We start from the raw sequence: 17,530 nt of genomic DNA on the forward strand, positions 1-17,530 counted from the left end.
CTGATGTCCGGGCCAGGCTGCTGCCAAGGGCCATGCTGGGTCCCTGGTCCTACAGTAGCCAGGGTCTGTGTTGATGTCCATGGCTCCTGTTGCCATCCAGTGCCATGCTGATTCCAGTGGTCTGCCTACCTCCTGGGGCTGTTTGGGTCCAGAGGCCACACTGCTGCTGGTGCCTGCCAATCTGGGTGGTCTCCACTGCCATCTGGGGCCATGGTGACAACCAGACCCAGGCTGCTGCCGTGGACCAGGTTTGGGTCCAAGGTCCTACCACAGCCGGGATCTAGGTTGATGTCTATGGCCAAAGGCCACATGAAGCCTGGGGTTTGGGCAGCAACCTGTGGCCTTGATGGTGTTCAGGGGCCACGCTGCTGCCAGAGCCATCCTGATCTGAGTAGCTGGGGTTACCACCTGGAGCTAGGATGTCAACCAGGCTGAGCTGCTACCTGGGGCCATATCTGGGCTACAGCTGGGCTCTGTGTTGAACTCTGTGGCCCAGGATGGCAGTAGAACCCACACAGAGGTCTGGGGTCTGGGCTGGAGCCTGTGGCTTGGCTCATGCAACAGCTCATGTGGGGCCATGCAACAGCAGGAGTCATACAGAATGGGTGGCCTGTGCTGGCATTTAGGGCCATGGTGTCATCCGGGCCCAGGCTGCTGTGGAGGGCCATGTCTGGGTCCATGGCCCTATCTCGGCCGGGATCTGTGCTCATGTCCGAGGCTCCTGTTACCATCGAATATCATCCATACACCTGAGATCGAGGGCCGTGATAGTGTCAGAGGGCCATACTGCTGCTGGGGCCTGTGTAGACCTGAGTAGTCTGCTCTGCCCCCTGGGGCAGTGGTGACATCCAGACCCAGCTGCTGCCAAAGACCATGTCTGGGTCCATGGCCCTACCGTGGCTGGGGTCTGTGCTGACATCCAAGTCCCAAATTGCCACCAAAAGTCACATAGAAGCCCAGGGATTGTTGGAGAGATGGCTCAGTGGTTAAGAGCACTGACTGTTCTTCCAGAGGTCCTGAGTTCAATTCCCAGCAACCACATGGTGGCTCACAACCATCTGTAATGAGATCTGGCGCCCGCTTCTGGCCTGCAGGGACACATGCAGGCAGAACAAAATTGTATACATAATAAATAAAAAAGAAGCCCAGGGATGGGGCCATGACCTGAGGACTTGGTGGTGTCCACCCAGGATGTCATCCAGGCCCAAGTTGCTACCAAGGGCTATGTCTGGGTCTGTGGTCCAGCTGTAGCTGGGGTCTGTGTTGACGTCTGTAACTCATGTCACCTCAGGAACTCTTAGGAACCATGTGAGATGAAATCAGAGGGCCATGAGCCAGGCCCACCCTTCGCTGGCCCTGGGAAAGCTGGCCATGCCTCTTGCTGGACAGTACAGCAAGAGAGCTGGCCCTGCACTCTGGTCCCTACCCCTCACCACAGGTGAGGGTGAACAGACCCTGAAGGCTGCATGGAGGGGAGCTGCCTTTATCCCTGTGCCTGAGGTGGGCGGCCCCAGTGGCCCGGACTGACCAGCTCAGGTACTACCGCAGCCAGGCCTTGGGTTGGCCCACCCACCCATCTAGGACCTGCTGGAGCTTGTGAAGGGACTGGTCCTGTGGAACGATACCCGCAGGAGCTCCGAGACTCAGGGTGACAACAGGATATCCCAGAGGAGTTTGGGTGAGGATCCAGGGATGAGGGTGTGCCGGAAACCAGAGGCCTTGAACCAGACCGGTGACTCATTGCAATGGGCATTTGCCAGTAAAGCTGGTGGGATAAAGGGTGTGTAAAACCTGGCACACCGAGGTGCCCAAAGCCACCAGGACGAACCAAGAGGTGCTGGCGAGGTGGGAAAGAAGGAGAAGCAAAGAGGCTTTTTGTTGTTTTTGTTTTGTTTTTGGGCTTTTTTTTTTGTTCTTGTTTTTGTTTGCTTACTTTGTTTAGTTTTCTTTTGTTGGGGGGTGCTGCAGGGGTGAGGGGAGGATATGGGGGGACCAGGAGGTGAGCAGAATTGGGGTGCATGATGTGAAACTCCCAAAGAATCAATAAAGAAGTTAAATTTAAAAAAAAAGAAAAGAAAAAAAATCATTAGTCACTACCATTCTGAGGCCACTTCCTCATAAGCACCTCTTAGTTCAGTGATGGAGAGACCAAAGAAAAGCTAACCCGACCCCCGTGCACGCACTCAGTTTAAAATGACATAAAGACAGAACAGCAAGGGCTCTATCTAAAAGGGGAGGAAGCAAAGACACAGAGCTTCAAAACTCCCAGTGGGCGGGTGTGAAGATGGGCCAGACCTGCAGAAAGCATGGGTTCTCCAAGGAAAATCACACGTCTTCCCTATTTGCTATGGTGCAGGGCTCCACAAAGTATGAAGTTCCACTTTGTGTCCCTCTTGCCTACATCACAGATTGGGGAGCAAATCTCCTACCGAGGGGGTACAGCCCCGAGAGCACCTGACTGACATTACAAAAGGCAGAAACATTCGAAGCTGCCCATGCTACCAGGTGAGAATCAAGTGGGTTCGTTCAGCAAAGCCCCTCCTGACTCCCGCTTTGCCTAACTCTCGTAGAAGAATTTCTGTGCTGACATTGGGTTTCTGAAGTTAGCTCCCACTTCAACAAAGCTTCTGAATAGCTTAGTGAAAGCGATTGTCCAAGGTGCACACTGCCTTTAGTGTCCCGGGAGACATGCCCACAACACAATTAAAACGGTGTCACTAATCAAGGGCTTCTTCAGAAGCTGAGAATTTCAGGCTGAATGGTGAGTCCATCTAATTATTCAAATGAAAGTTTCATCACTAAATTGAGATGAGTTTGATGGTTGGAGCTAACAGATCATTGTGACTGCTTTGGCGTGACGACTGGGGATGAGCTGGAAAGAGAATGCCTTCGGTGTTTCTGGACAGAGAAACAGGACAGAGTGTGGGTGCGCATGATTGGGGAAGATGAGGAAAAGGCCAGGCGGGACTCTGAAGATCACCTGGAGCATTTTGAGTCTGAGACAGAAGAGAAACCAAAGAAAATATAGTGAAATACAGTCTGGTATGCGGCTCTGGAACCAGCATTCACTCTGGGTTGAATATGTGAAAACAGAATTAAATGGGACTCTGGGTGTACTGTCAATGACCATGAGATACAGAATCTGCCCAAGATTCCCTAGCTTCTCAGCAGTAATGGAAGAGACAAACCCTTCAGACTCTGACTCTGTCCATTTGCTTTGTCTAAGATGAAAAGAAATCAGAGAAGCAGGACTCTGAACTTTGAATGAAGAATTCCACAAATTTAACAAATTCCTGCCCTCAACTCTGCCTGCCCATCTGGTTCTAGTTCCTCTTAAGGACATTGCATCAGACAAAGTGGCCAGTGTGAGTCCCAGGGAAGACTTGTTGCTATAGCTTGGCTCTTTGAGCTTTCCTAAGAGGATATCATGATCTCTCCCACGTGTTCACTGCATCATCTGGAGTCAATCCGATTGTTCCAGCCCTCCTACAGCCTTCAGAATGAGGTCAAGACAGGACATGAAAGTCAGCCACTCTTTTCTCAGCAATTCTTTATACCCCACGACGTACCCTGATGCCCCACCTGTGTTCTCTCTCTCTCTCTCTCTCTCTCTCTCTCTCTCTCTCTCTCTCTCTCTCTCTCTCTCTCTCTCTGTAGATCAGTGTTCTCCCCCATACTCCAAGGCCACCCAGATTCCAGACCAACCTGTCCTGGCCAGTGATGGCCACTCACAGAGAGACACACGTGAGAAGGAGTGCATTTTTATGGGGGAGAGCATTCCAGAACATGGGAAAAAATTACTACAAGAAGGGACGATGTTGGTGACATTGGAACTTGAGAGTAGCTTGAAGCATTTGTGGTGGGCAAGCTAGACTCCTTCACAGAGTCAGAAACTGGTCATTCCCTCAGGGAATCTGAGGCAGCACTTTCTGTTCTTTGGGCAGGTTGAATACTGGATCTCATATTTCTGGCAGGAATTTCTGCATATGCCCCCGTAAAGCTCACACGGAATCCAGGGCACTCGCCTCTTGCCTCTGCCGAATCCGAACAGGCCACCTGGGAAAGACATAGCCATGCTTAGTTTCTGTGCGGCAGCCATGCTAGAGGTGAGAAACCATGATGGACATGAAGCAGTCCCTTTGAGCACAGCCCCAGGGTTAACCTGAGCTCTGCCCTCTGCTAGCTCCATGCTTGTGTGGCTTCCTTCAGCCCCTGGCCCTCCTCCGCATCATCTTCACAATGGAAGAAGCAACAGATCCAAGTCCCCAAGGTTTTTGTGGTAATAAAATTATCACATATGGAATGTCCATCAAATCATCAAGTGTTTAATAAGTAGTTAAACATTTTAATTATATAATTATATGAATAATTTATATTGTAAATTATTATATAATTTATTATTAAATGTAATATTTATATAAATATATAAATTATAAATATTATACAAATTACTAATGTAATTAAATTATTTATTGTAATTAAATGTATGGCACCATTGATGCAAACATTTTTCCTGAATACCTTGGATCCATAGCCTGCACCATGGATACATACCAGACATGCTCTGTGTGCCTCTAGTGATATGAATTCCAGAAGGAAACACATGTTTGAACCTATGGGTATGCATGACTTGATGTTATGAAATAGATACAAACATGTTCCATACATGTCTCTGCACATTTCCTCAAAGAAACAGGTATAGTGCATGCATAAGCCACACACTGGTAACAGACACAGGGGCCTACTGATTTTACTCATGCGTTTCCTCCCTGAAAACAGTATATAAGGTGCCGTATATCTTAATAAACTTGCTTAGCATAAGCATAAGACAACTTATGCAAGACCTCTTGACCCGGATTCCCATCTTCTTCGTCTTCTCATCCCTGGCCCTCCTGCTGAAAACCCTGTCACTGAAGAATGACCTGCTGGTCTGGGTCACAGAGGGATGGCTGGGGACATAGATACTGAGGACTAGCAATCACACAAGCTGTCTTATCTTATTCTCTCCTCTTCACCGTCCCAAGAAGATTCCGCCTATAGTGGCTCAAAACGTAAGTAATTTGGGCGATAAAGGTTTACTCACAGACACGCACAGCCTCCCACCCCTGCTCTTTCCCGACGTTGTCCTTCATCACCACAGATGTTCACATGCTGTCACATTCAAGTCACATTTAATGATCTCCAACTAGAGCCACAGGAGCGGGCGGGGTTGGGACCCGGCACTGCCTTTGAGCCGCTGGGACAGTGCTATGTCCCAACTCTCTAAATGTAGTCTTGCCTCGTGAGAGATGGGAAAGGGGAGATTCACATCAGGTCAGAAAACTTCGACTATGTTTGTGAAGGAGGCTAAGGAGGTCTCGCAGCTTGGGGATGACTCCCAGGCCCCAAGTGTAGCTGATTCCGTATGCCCTTAGCTGAAGCCGGAGCAAGGGCAGTTTATAGTTGCTAACACTCGTGGGCTCCTGCCTGAAATGAGAGCCTAACCCTGGAAGCCCTCCCCAAGTTCAGCCACAGACGCTGCCAGCTGAAGTGTTTTAAGAGCAAAATAAATAGTCATAAATCAAAAAGCGAATGACACAAGGCCGGTGGCTGTTGCAGAGGATGCGGGGGTTTGGCTCTCATCACCCACGTCAGGAGACTCATGGCTGCCTCTAACTATAACTCTGGGGGATTTGTCCTTCTGGCCTCCATAGGCCACACACATGAGTTATGCACATACATATCCGTAAAAATAAAAATAAAATAAAATGTTCTTAAAAAAGCAAAAGATGCGCTCTGGACCCTTACTTTTTAAATTTTTATTTTATTTTTAATGTGTTATACCTGTGAATTTGTGCATGTGTGTACACGTACCTTCAGAGTCCAGAGGAGGGCATCTGAGCCCCTGGAGCTAGAGTTACCGGTGGTTATGAGCTACCCAGTGTAGGTGCTGGGAACTAAACTTGGGTCCTCTGCAAGAGCAGTGAACATGGTTAACTGCTGAGCCGTCTCTCAGTGCTGATTTGGCCCTTTTAACAGCTCCCCATTGACCCCAAATCAATATGACACATCATTTTTCAACCATCTGTGTGCCCGGACATAGCCGTCTTCCTAAGGTTCTTCCTAGCCACGTAGGTTGGCCATAGGTCATTCACATTTCCTTCATCCATTCAACCAGACATTTTCTCCATCTGCTCTATGCAAAGTCCTCAGCTCAGGGCCAGGAACACTAAAAACAGTCTCGGCATCAAACAATCCAATTTGATACGCATGTTTGGGAGCGAAAAAGGAAAAGATGCCTTTGATTGTCCTGGTGGAAAGGGCTGCCAGGAACAGCTCCTGCTCACAAACCCTGCCTGGTGGCAGTCATAAGGCCGCGAGAAGCGGCACTGGGTACGGCTTTTGAAGCATGGCGTGCTGTCCTCACGTATCATTTCCCACCAGCACCCCTGTGTTTTCTACCACTGTTCCAACACGAGCTTTACTGAAGAGGAGGACAAGGGTCCTCTGTAAAGTGGGTAGAAGAAGGTGGGAAGTAACCTGGAGGAGGACATAAAGAAGAAATAATAAGTGAAGGAGAGGAGAAAAAACGCTAAGGCAGGGCAACAGCTCTGGACACAGGGACTCAGAACTCACTCAGAATGAAGGAAACCACCCGCGAATTCCACAGTGCCAGGTCAAAACTGCATCCAGTGCCTCTGTGTGTGTGTGTGTGTCAGAGCTTGACAAGAGACACCTCAAAAACATCCCCTTTGCCAGGCATGGTGGCACACGCCTTTAATCCCAGCACTCCAGAGGCAGAGGCAGGTAGATCTAGAGGCCAGCCTGGTCTACAAAGCAAGTTCCAGGATAGCCAAAGCTGTTACACAGAGAAACCCTGTTTTTGTAAAAACAAAAACAAAACTAAAAATCCCTTTCTCCTGGCGTCATGTCTTCATGCCTAGAGTTATGTACTGCTCTTCACTGTGGCCGAAATCCACACCCAAAAACCTTCCTCCACATTGGAAAACAGTAGATACTTTCCTCCAATTTATTCTTCCTCTTTATTTCTAAAACCACTTGGCTGGGAGCATTATTGTTCCACAATGAACTGTACATATTTAACAATACATCTTGAGTTTGGAGATAAGCATACACCCATGAAACCATCGCTAGTCTCTATTATCAAAGATTTCCTCTAACACCCTTATTTAATATTCTTTTTCTTTATTAATTATTCCTTATCCCTTGTGATCTTCTCTAAGCCATCTTATTTATTTTGTTTTGCTTTGTTTGATTTTAAGACAGGATCATTCTTTGGCTGCCCTAGAACTCACTGTATAGACCAGGCTAACCTCAAACTCACAGAGATATGCTTGCCTCTGTCTCCCCCATGCTGGGATTAAAGATGTGCATCCCCACTCTAAGCCATTTTAAAAATAGACTATGTGATGTAAATACTTTCTGTCGTTTGAGCACCTATTTACAAGAAAATAGTCTCTTTGATGAGATGGGAAAACTGTGTATCTCCACATAAAAGAACAAAGTTAGACCCTTATGCCACAGACAAAACGCAACTCAAAATGGACTGAGGAATCGAAATATAAGACTTCCAGAAGAACACACAGGAGGAAAGAATCTTGATATTGGCCTTGGCAACAGTTTATCTTCGTGGATCACAAAAGCACAGGCACAAAGACAAAAATAGAAAGTGAAGGCACATCAGCCTAAAACCTGTGCAGTCAAGGGCATTACCAACCATGGAAACAGCAACCAACAGCCACCAACAGCTCATTTGTGAATCTGCAGCTCTCCATATCAGTAACAGCTACAGTCCTACTTTGATGAATTCAGGGTCTTACTGAAGCTTAAGAATCCCCCCCAAACATAGGCTGAGTCCAGATAAATATATCTGACCTCAGTGAGACAGACACCTACTGCCATTGGCCATGTAACGTCAATCAAACTCTTCCCATCCACTAACCACTCAAGTCTTGCTTACAAAACCTAGCACAAACAAGCACAATAAAAGCCATCCAACGCCCATTCACAGCATCATCCAACAGAGTCAAACTACAGACCTTTCTCTATCCCAATTCCTAGTTTCACTAATCTCCTCCCAGCTCCACTCAGCAGCAAACACCACTCGCTCTCCAGATGACATCGGAACCTCAGCCAAGCCTGAGTTCATAGCAGAACTGCTTGTTTCAAGCTCAACCATACTCACTTTCTCAATCCTCCTCTTTCTCTATCCATGCCCAACCCCCGACTCACTATCCCATATACAACTTATCATTCCTCCTCTCAACCTCCCACACCCATACCATGAATCAGGTTCCCATCCCAGTTACAGCCATCCTGATGCCCTTCATGCTTTGAGTCTCCATCGCGCCAGGAAAGCAGGTCAACAACCTTAAGTTTGCCTTGAGAGAGAACAAGGGGGATATTGACAGAGCTGATCCTGTGTCATCTATAACCTTCCTGAGATATTTACCTACTCTATTTGACTGTCTCAGAGGTCACTGAGACACCAATAGTTCATGTGAGATCCCAGAACGTTAGAGACCTGAGTTACCTGTAGTCTTGTCAGCCAGGATCAGCAGGATGACCATGGTCATGAAGTATGGCTTTGCGGCTGACATGCTGAAGGGCATGAGGGCTGTCTTGCAGGTGACTGGGTAGGGTGGGGTGGGGCCCCGAGCCCTCCCTCCGTCAGTGTTGGAAACGGGCCAGGGTTAGTGGTGGCGAACTGAAAGGGATGGTAAAAACCGAGGTCAGTCAAGCAGAAGGATGCCATGCCTCAGCAGTCCCCGCTGGGAGTGTCGTGTGAGGGCAGGAGATAGCCCAACAACACTCACAGCAAAGCAGGCCCACCTTCCAGACACATGAAGACAAAGTTCAGCCGGTTGACACCTTGCGTGAGATAGACGGGAACGAACGAGTCACTTACTCGATGAGAAAATTAACAGTTTTAACAAGTAACCTCCAGACTTCTACGTGTCTTTACTAGCAATTTCTCTGCCAGAAAGAAATGAACTAAATGGCATCATAAAAATGCAAGAAGGAGCCGGGCGTTGGTGGCGCACGCCTTTAATCCCAGCACTCGGGAGGCAGAGGCAGGCGGATTTCTGTGAGTTCGAGGCCAGCCTGGGCTACCAAGTGAGTTCCAGGAAAGGCGCAAAGCTACACAGAGAAACCCTGTCTCGAAAAAACCAAAAAAAAAAAAAAAAAAAAAAAAAAAAAAAAAAAATGCAAGAAGGTCTAGGATTCCTTACATGAATGCTCAATCACTGTCAATTTTACCTCAGTAAAGCTGGACGGAGGGACTGGAGAAATGATTCAGTGGACAGAGCACGGGCTGCTTTTCCAGGGGACTGGAGTTCAATTCCCAGCACCCACATGGTGGCTCACAGTCATTGGTAACTCCAGGGGATCCTCTGGCCTCCGTAGGCACCAGGTACACACATGGTGCACAGATATGCATGCAGGCAAAATACTCATACAGCATCAAATGAATCATACCAAAGCGATATTTGGAAACAAGTAAACAAAACCCCCAAACAACAACAAAAAGCTGAATGGGACAAAGGACAAAGGACTGAGTAGACGTGTTGCCGAAGAAATATATGAATGGCCAATGAGAGCGTAAGAAGATGCTCCCGGGGTTGGGAGAATGGTCCATGGGTAAAGTGCTTCCTATGAAAGTGTGAGGACCTGAATTCAGATCCCCTCCTGTGGGGTGTGTGTGTGTGTGTGTAAGCAGTCGATGTCAGGCGTCCTTCTCAATCACTTTTTACTTTGTATATTGAGGGGAGGTCTCTCACTTGGACCCCACCCACCAACTTGGCTAGTCTAGCCAGCCAGCTTGATCCAGTTATCCCCTGTTCTTGCCTCTCAAGCTGGGATTGCAGGTGGCTGCACATCCTCCTGATGTTCACAAGGGTGCTGGGGATTCGAACTCGGTTCTCACACTTGTGTGGCAAGTTTTTTACCCACTGAACCATCTCCCCAGCCCCAGTGGATGGCTTTCTCCTGTGGTCAAACCAACAGTATCACTTAAAAAGAGCAAAAATCTTGGAATCTCGATACATCTACAGTTAAGAATCAAATAATTCAGGGCATAATGGAAATACATGCTATTTTTAGATAGCAAGCTAAATATTGGCAGGCTTGAAGGCATTAGGGTCAGGCTCCTTCTCTCCCCCCATAACCATTGACTTGTAAAACCAAGAACAGCAGCAGCAAGACTCTAAATGGTTAGTGGATGGGATCTGAGTCTTATCACCAGCCGTGGGAAGGGACATGACATCCCGAGGGCTGTTAATTGATAACTATCTAAAACCAGTTCCAGGAATCTAAACATAAAGTTCCTACCTAGCCTCAGGTTTTCTGTGTCTTTGCTCACTCTCAAGAGTGCTGGTCCGAAGGTGCCTGTCAATCACTGGACAGGAAAGTGCTCCTCTAGAAAGCTGTCTGTTCTATAAACTTTAGAAATAGTGTAAACCTACCTAAAAATGGAGGTTAGCTCAATGCTCTCTCTGGCCACTGTCAGCTCTCACCCTGTGGAAGTCCTCTGCTCTTCACTGCTTCCTTACTGCTCTCTGGCACCCCTCAGGTGACCCCATGTTCTGTGATAAACTGCGTCCTTCTTCTACCCTACACTGTGTGTCTCATCGGCATGATTTTAACAAAGATCTCAGCGGCCCAGGAGCCGAGACTCTCAGAGTGGGAGGCCAGCAGCACTATGGGACTCCTTTAAGCTAAGCCAAGGAGTCCCCAGGGGCAAGGCCTCCTGGGACCTGGAGAGAAATGCACATTTTCCCCCTAAAGTTTAGCAACAGAAGGTAAGGAACACTGTATGGCACCTGTATGCCCGAGGTCCGCTTTATGATGTCACATTCTCAAACCGATGGTGACCGAGGCCTTAGAGAATTATATCTGCTACACCTAGCCCGTGCTGTGCCATGAGGAAGGAGAGAGACGATATTTGTGGGTTCCAGAGATTTTTATGATTCACCACATAAGCAGGTCACTGATCGATCAGGGCCGCAGGATAAGGACTCAGGAGCCTTGTTTCTCCTGACAGCCCAGAGCAGGGGCAGAAGCGGGGTTTATAAACACAAAATTCAAAAACTTTTGTTTCCAAGTTACAGTTACAATTTTCACCAGTCAGAAATCAAAGATTAGGGACTTTTCTTGAGTGTTTCATCGTTGTCAACCGACATACAACGCAAGCCTTTCAGTCCAACCAATCAGATTCATTTGTTCCTTCTGTTGTTAGGAACAGCCATGATGTTTCTAGAGAACTAAAGGTGTATAACGACTACTTCCATGGTTTAGGGAGGAAGTGGGCCAGCCATTGGAAAGTTCTCGGCTCCCATGGGGCTTGGGAACCTGAACTTTATTTCACCCTACAGGCAAAATGGAGTCTGAAGTCAAAATGTCAGTACTCAGGCCAAGGTGGTTTAGCCTGCTCCCTTCACATCAGGTCAATCTTTGGAATTCTTGCACAGCAGGAATTGTAAATGGGACTCTGTTTCTACAGCAAATCAAGAGTTCAACGAAATCCCACAAACATCAGTGATATCCTATGGCTTACCGTCTCCAGCATTTTGAATGAGGGGGGTGAATGACTTAAAGCATTATTTGGCTAAGTTAAATCGAGCCAGAGCGTTATTGCTAATTCTATGAAGAACTAAGATCGACTCCCTTTGGCAAGCATGTCTCTCCCTTTGAACTGATGCCTGATCTAGTGAGGGAGTGCAGATTTTCACTGGGTTACAACTGAAAGGGAAGCTTCGTTATTCCATGGGCTCATCACACCATCGTGTGGCCTTGTGGTGGAATAACAATCCTGAGGAGGTGTCTGGTGGATAGACTTAAAGACGGCATAACTTTCCAGCGGGAGGCAGGAGGATTGAGAGTTTGAGGACAGCCTGGACTACATTGCAAGGTCCCGACTCAAAAACACAAACAAAATAAAAAGTCAAGTGACTCAGTCCCACAGAATTTTTGTTCTGCCTGTGAAATCTCTTCACCTGTCTATAATGTTCTGACCTGAGTCTGTGGTTAATATTTAAAGACAACAGAACATTTCAAACCTTTCCCACAGATAGAAATAAGTATTGCTTGAATACTAAATAATACATGAACTATCACCTAACATTGGGTTTGAGAATGTACCAGTTGGGAGGAATTGTTAATTAATCAAACTGAGCATAATTATACTAATTAGATCCCATGAGACTCCAACTGTAAATCTTTCGGAGCTCTTGGAGCCTCTTAGTTTAACAAAACTTAAGACAGATCTAAAGATGAGGAAAAATATCTAGGCCAGAACAGTAGGATTGGTTTCTATGAAAGTCCAAAACATAACATAAGAGCCTGCTGGTCAAGCATGAGGACCTGAGTTCGATTCCCAGCTCCTACATAAGATCCAGCTGTGCCTGTAATCCCAAGTGCTGGACAGGCAGAGCCAGGAGGATCCCCGGGGCTGGCCGTCCAGCCAGGCCAGCTGAATCGGCCAACGTCAGGTTCTGTGAGAGACCCTGCCTCAAACACCAAGGAGAAGAGTAAGTGTAGAAGACAGCTAACATTGTCTGCATACACACATGCATGCATGCCCGTACAACACATGCATGCACATACACACACACACACACACACACACACACACACACACACACACACACACACACTTATCCTGTTTAAAAACTAGGAATTAGGTTTTTACTCTCCTAGGAGAATTAGAGATAAATATTCCGTTACAACTACTAATGTCAGTCTATTATTTACACACAGTGGGCTTTTCCATTACAGAAAATCATTACAGAAGGCTCAAACTAGGGCCATGGCTGGGGGCTGTGGAGTGACAGGAAAGATACATACTGTGTTGGACAGAATCAGAACCAGGGCCATCATTACAAATCTTTATACAAATACTGAGGAGGTAGCACAGGGGTCAGGAGAGCTGGCTGTTCTTTCAGAGGACCAGAGTTCAATTCCCAGCACCTGAAACTCCAGCTCCTTCTTCTGGCCTCTGAGGGAACTTAAAGATGTGCACACACAGCCAGGCAGTGTTGGCACACGCCTTTAATCCCAGCACTCGGGAGGCAGAGCCAGGTGGATCTTTGTGAGTTCGAGGCCAGCCTGTTCTACAGAGCGAGATCCAGGGAAAGCACAAAGCTACATAGAGAAACCCTGTCTCCAAAAACAAACAAACAAACAAAAAAGATGTGCACACACACTCATACACATACATCAAAAAACATTTTTTAGGGTTTTAGAATAACTTAATCCATAAATCCTCTCTTAAACAAAATATACTCTTTTTTTTTCTTGCCAGATATGATGATACATGTTATTAATCCCTGTGTTCAGGAGGCAAAGGCAGGTGGGTCTCTGTGAGTTTGAGGCTAGCCTGGTCTCCAAAGCAAGTTCCAGGCCAGTCAGGGCTACACAAAACAAAACAAAATCATATCTGCTTTCTCTCTCTCTCTCTCTCTCTCTCTCTCTCTCTCTCTCTCTCTCTCTCTCTCTCTCTCTCTCTCTCTCTCTCTCTCGTGTGTGTGTGTGTGTGTGTGTGTGTGTGTGTGTGTGTGTGTGTGTGTGAACCATGTGACTTTGCTGCTGGCCCTCCTCTGTTTTGCAGTCCCGCGGGTTAGATTAAGCCCTCATGCAGGCAAGTGCTGTATAACTGAGCTATATTGTTATTGTTTTATATACCTAATAGTCACAATTTAAAACAGCTAATGGACATAGTGCTTGTGCTAACAACTTTTAAAAAATAACTATCCTATTCAAATATACAAACTGTACTTGGTAAAATGCACCAGTCTGAAGTATGCAGCCTGGGAATTACCCACGGTAAACACGCCTGTGGAGTTTCCACTCGGGTCAAGAAACAGAAGTGTTTGTAACTGAGAACCCTTGACTCTGTCCTTGCCTTGTAGCTACCTATGCTTCCCCTTTCTCAGTGAGCCATTCTGAGTTCCAGTCTGACCCCACGGGTTTTTCCTGCTCCCGGCTCTCCAGCTCACCAAGATGCTTGCTTGTAAGACTCATGTGTGGAGTGAGCAAGTGCCCATTTGTTTTCATTACTGCGTAGTATTCCATTACCATCACAAATTCACCCACATGCCGACCACAGACTGGTGTCTCTGAGACTTATGGCCATTACAAACACATGCAGTCCAAGCAGCCTTGCTCATGACTTTTTCTGCACTTGTGTGAGCATCTCTGTGGGGAAATGGCAGGCCTTACATGCAGGTGCTCAACTCTTGTACCTGTCACAGTTAATTTCTCAAAGTGATGCCCTGTTTTAAGGCACACCCGCTGATGCTGTCTTTTGTTTGTTTGTTTGTTTGTTTTGTTTTTGGGTTTTTTTTTTTTTGCTGTTGTTTTTGAGACAGGGTTTCTCTGTGTAGCTTTGCGCCTTTCCTGGGACTCACTTGGTAGCCCAGGCTGGCCTCGAACTCACAGAGATCCTCCTGGCTCTGCCTCCCCAGTGCCGGGATTAAAGGCATGTGCCACCACCGCCCGGTCAATGCTGTGGTTTTAACGTGTGTTTCCTTAATGACCACTAAAACTAAGAAGGCTTTTCTGTACGAGGACTTTCATATATTTCTTGGCCATTTAGATGTTCAATCCAAGACTTCCTTTTTTTTTTTTTTAAATTGTTTCAGGCCTTTGCCTCCTTTTTTTTTTTTTTTTTTTTTTGCATCTGAATTTCCAATATTAGTGTGTTAGTCGGGGTTTTCTAGAGTTGCAGAACTTATAGAATGAATCCCTATATGTATATAAAGGGGAATTCATTGGAATGACTTACAGGCTGTGGTCCAGCTAATCCAACAATGGCTGGCTGTGAAGGAAAGTCCAAGAACCCAGTAGTTGCTCAGTTCCACAAGCCTGGGTGTCTCAGCTGGTCTTCTGCATATGCTGGAATCCTGAAGAAGCAGGCTCCAGTGCCAGTGAAGGAATGGATGTGCTAGCAAGGCCAGGGCAAGGAGGCAGAGAGCAAAACCTTCCATCTTCCATGTCCTTATATAGACTTCCGGCAGAAGGTGTGGGCCCCATGAAAGGTGTGTCTTCCCGAGCAGAAAATCTCTCCCAGGTGTGTTCTCCATTGCTGGATTGTAGTCCGTTCCAGATACAGTCAAGGTGACAACCAAGAGTAGCCGTCACAATTAGTAATGATGTAATGTGTCCAAACACTGTCCTTTCCTCCGTATTGTAGCCTTGTCATCCACCAAAGTCACGTGACTGTGTGTACGCCGGTTTCTTTCTGGGCTCTCTTCTGTTTCATTAGCCTGCATGTCTACTTTTGTGTGAGCACTGCACTGTTCTGCTGGCTTTGTGGGGAGTCTTTGTTGTTGTTCCAAAGTAGACTCAAAAATCCATGTTTTTATTCCATCATTTCTATATTCTATGCCCCCTTTTTCTTTTCAGAGATCTCTGAACCTAATTTCTCTCGTTCAGTTTTTTTTTCCCGACCATGACCAATAACAATTTGTAACCAACCCCCCTAAACAATGACAAACATCCATAGCCTTCTTGAGGTGAACGTCTGGAGTTCTTTTACCAGTTTATAGAAATTCTTTATATCTGGGACTGGAAAGAAGGCTCAGGGGTTAAGGCTGCTTTGCTGCTTTTCCAGGGGACTAGAACTCAGTTCCTCGTCACCATGCCAGACTGGTCACAACTGCCTGCAATCCAGCTCCATTGTTTAATAACTACATTATTAAAATAGAATATTTTTAAAATAAAAATATACTTAAAATATTCTTGGTATATTCAAAATGCCCTCTTCTGGCCTCCCTGGGCACTGGTGAATATGCGCGCGCACACACACACACACACACACACACAGAGGAATACAAAGTTGGGGGCAGTAGGGAGGTGGGGTGGATCTGAGAGGAGTTGAGGGAGGAATTATAGGTGAATAGTATCAAAATACATTGTATGAAATTCTCAAAGAATCAGTAAAAATATTTTTAAAATAAAAATATTTTAAAATTCTTGATGAATTAAAAATTCAAGATCTTTATTGGTTATATGCTTCTAAAATGGCTTACACAAATTTTATTTAATATTATTTATTTTTATGTGTATAGATGTTTTTGTCTGCATGCATGTCTGTGCACCACATGTATACCTGCTGCTCATGAGGGCCAGAAGAGGGCATCAGATCTCCTGGAACAGGAGTTACATACCATTATGATGTACCATATGGGTGCTGAGAATCGAACCCAGGTCCTCTGAAAGAGTCCCTTTAACCACTGAGCCATCTCTCCAGCCCCGTCCATAATCTTTCCGCTTGTCTTTTCTCTTTTCCAAGGGCATCTTTTTCACTCCTAATTTTAATCAACTCCAGTTTATCAGTCTTTTGCTTTACAGTTCCTACATTCTGTGCTTTGCTTAGCTCAAGGTCACAGACATGATCTCCTGTAGTCACTCCAGGAGCTTTTTAGTTTGGTCACTATTATTAAGATCTACAAAGCTCCATGGACTTGAGGTGTGAAGGAGAAACCCACCATTTAGTCTATTAAAATGCCACCCCTGTCCCAATACTCCATGGTGGCATGTTTCTTGTATAAGCACAGAGGTCTAGTTCTATTTCCACTTTGCTTCTTGTTTATCTCTGCATTAGAAGCACCCCTCCCGCCTGAGGATGTAGTTCAATGGTAGTGTGCTTGCCTAGCATGTGTAAGGTTCTGGGTTCAAATCCAAACACATCTTCCTCATTACTACTGGTAATCCTAGTGTTCAGGAATAAGTCCTATGCTGAAATCAAATTAGCTATTCTCTGACCATTTATACCCATAAACCTTTGAATGAGCAGAGAGCCACACTGTACTTAGCACTGTGATGCTAAGTACTCAGAGTACTGGTAGGAACCTTGGTTCCCTCTTTAGATTTGAAGGGAAAGGGCCTAAAATTTCTTTCAAGGCTTAGTTTTGGAATGTTTTTGTTTATGACAGTTTTGCTTGCATGTACATCTCTGCACCACATTCATGCAGTGCCTGTGGAGCCCAGAGGAGGGCGCTGGATCCCCTGGAACTGGAGTAACAGCCAGTTGTGAATTGCCGTGTGGACCTGGGAACAGAACTCAGGTCCTCTGCAACCTCTCAGCCATTTCCCCAGCCCCACCAGATTTCTTGAACCCATTCCTTTGCCATATGGCGTTCAATTTCCAGCATGCTCGGCAGGTTCCTCTTCTCAAGTAGATAAATTATTCCACCATGATTGGCTTCCAAAACATAACATCATTTCCATATGATCTGAGGCAACAGGGGCGGGAGGGAATATTCCTCACCCTTTGTCTACTGAGGCAGAGAGATGCATTGTTGGATTTTTCTGGCATAACACCATCCTCACACATTTAATACATATCCCAACTGGTTATAGCGTATTAACCTCTGGTCAGCTGTGGTTACCCACAGCTTTAGTTAGATTTTAGAGGAGATATGGTCCACTGTTTCCTGTGGTGATATTGTGTCCCCCAATATATTGTGCACCCTAATAAACTTATCTGTGGTCAGAGAACAGAACAGCCACTAGATAGACATAGAGG

General features: G+C 46.2%; 1 protein-coding gene across 1 annotated transcript; it reads right to left on the minus strand.

The window, feature by feature from the left end:
- Positions 1 to 3,745: 3,745 nt before the first annotated feature.
- On the minus strand, positions 3,746 to 9,017 carry Defb116 (defensin beta 116). The gene is made up of 2 exons (XM_016003922.3): positions 8,534 to 9,017; positions 3,746 to 4,056 (listed from the first exon to the last, which is right to left on the minus strand). The coding sequence occupies exons 1-2, from the start codon at positions 8,610 to 8,612 to the stop codon at positions 3,887 to 3,889; spliced, it is 249 nt and encodes an 82-aa protein (XP_015859408.2). The 5' UTR covers positions 8,613 to 9,017; the 3' UTR covers positions 3,746 to 3,886.
- Positions 9,018 to 17,530: the final 8,513 nt, after the last annotated feature.

The sequence above is a fragment of the Peromyscus maniculatus genome, chromosome 4 (genome assembly GCF_049852395.1).
Source record: "Peromyscus maniculatus bairdii isolate BWxNUB_F1_BW_parent chromosome 4, HU_Pman_BW_mat_3.1, whole genome shotgun sequence".
In the NCBI taxonomy this organism is placed as follows: Eukaryota; Metazoa; Chordata; class Mammalia; order Rodentia; family Cricetidae; genus Peromyscus; species Peromyscus maniculatus.

Coding starts and splice junctions, on each gene's coding strand:
- Defb116 (XM_016003922.3), bottom strand. CDS start 8,612: ATGCCCTTCAGCATGTCAGCCGCAAAGCCATACTTCATGACCATGGTC. Junction 4,057..8,533: donor CCTGGCTGACAAGACTACAG/GTAACTCAGGTC, acceptor TGTCTTTCCCAG/GTGGCCTGTTCGGATTCGGC.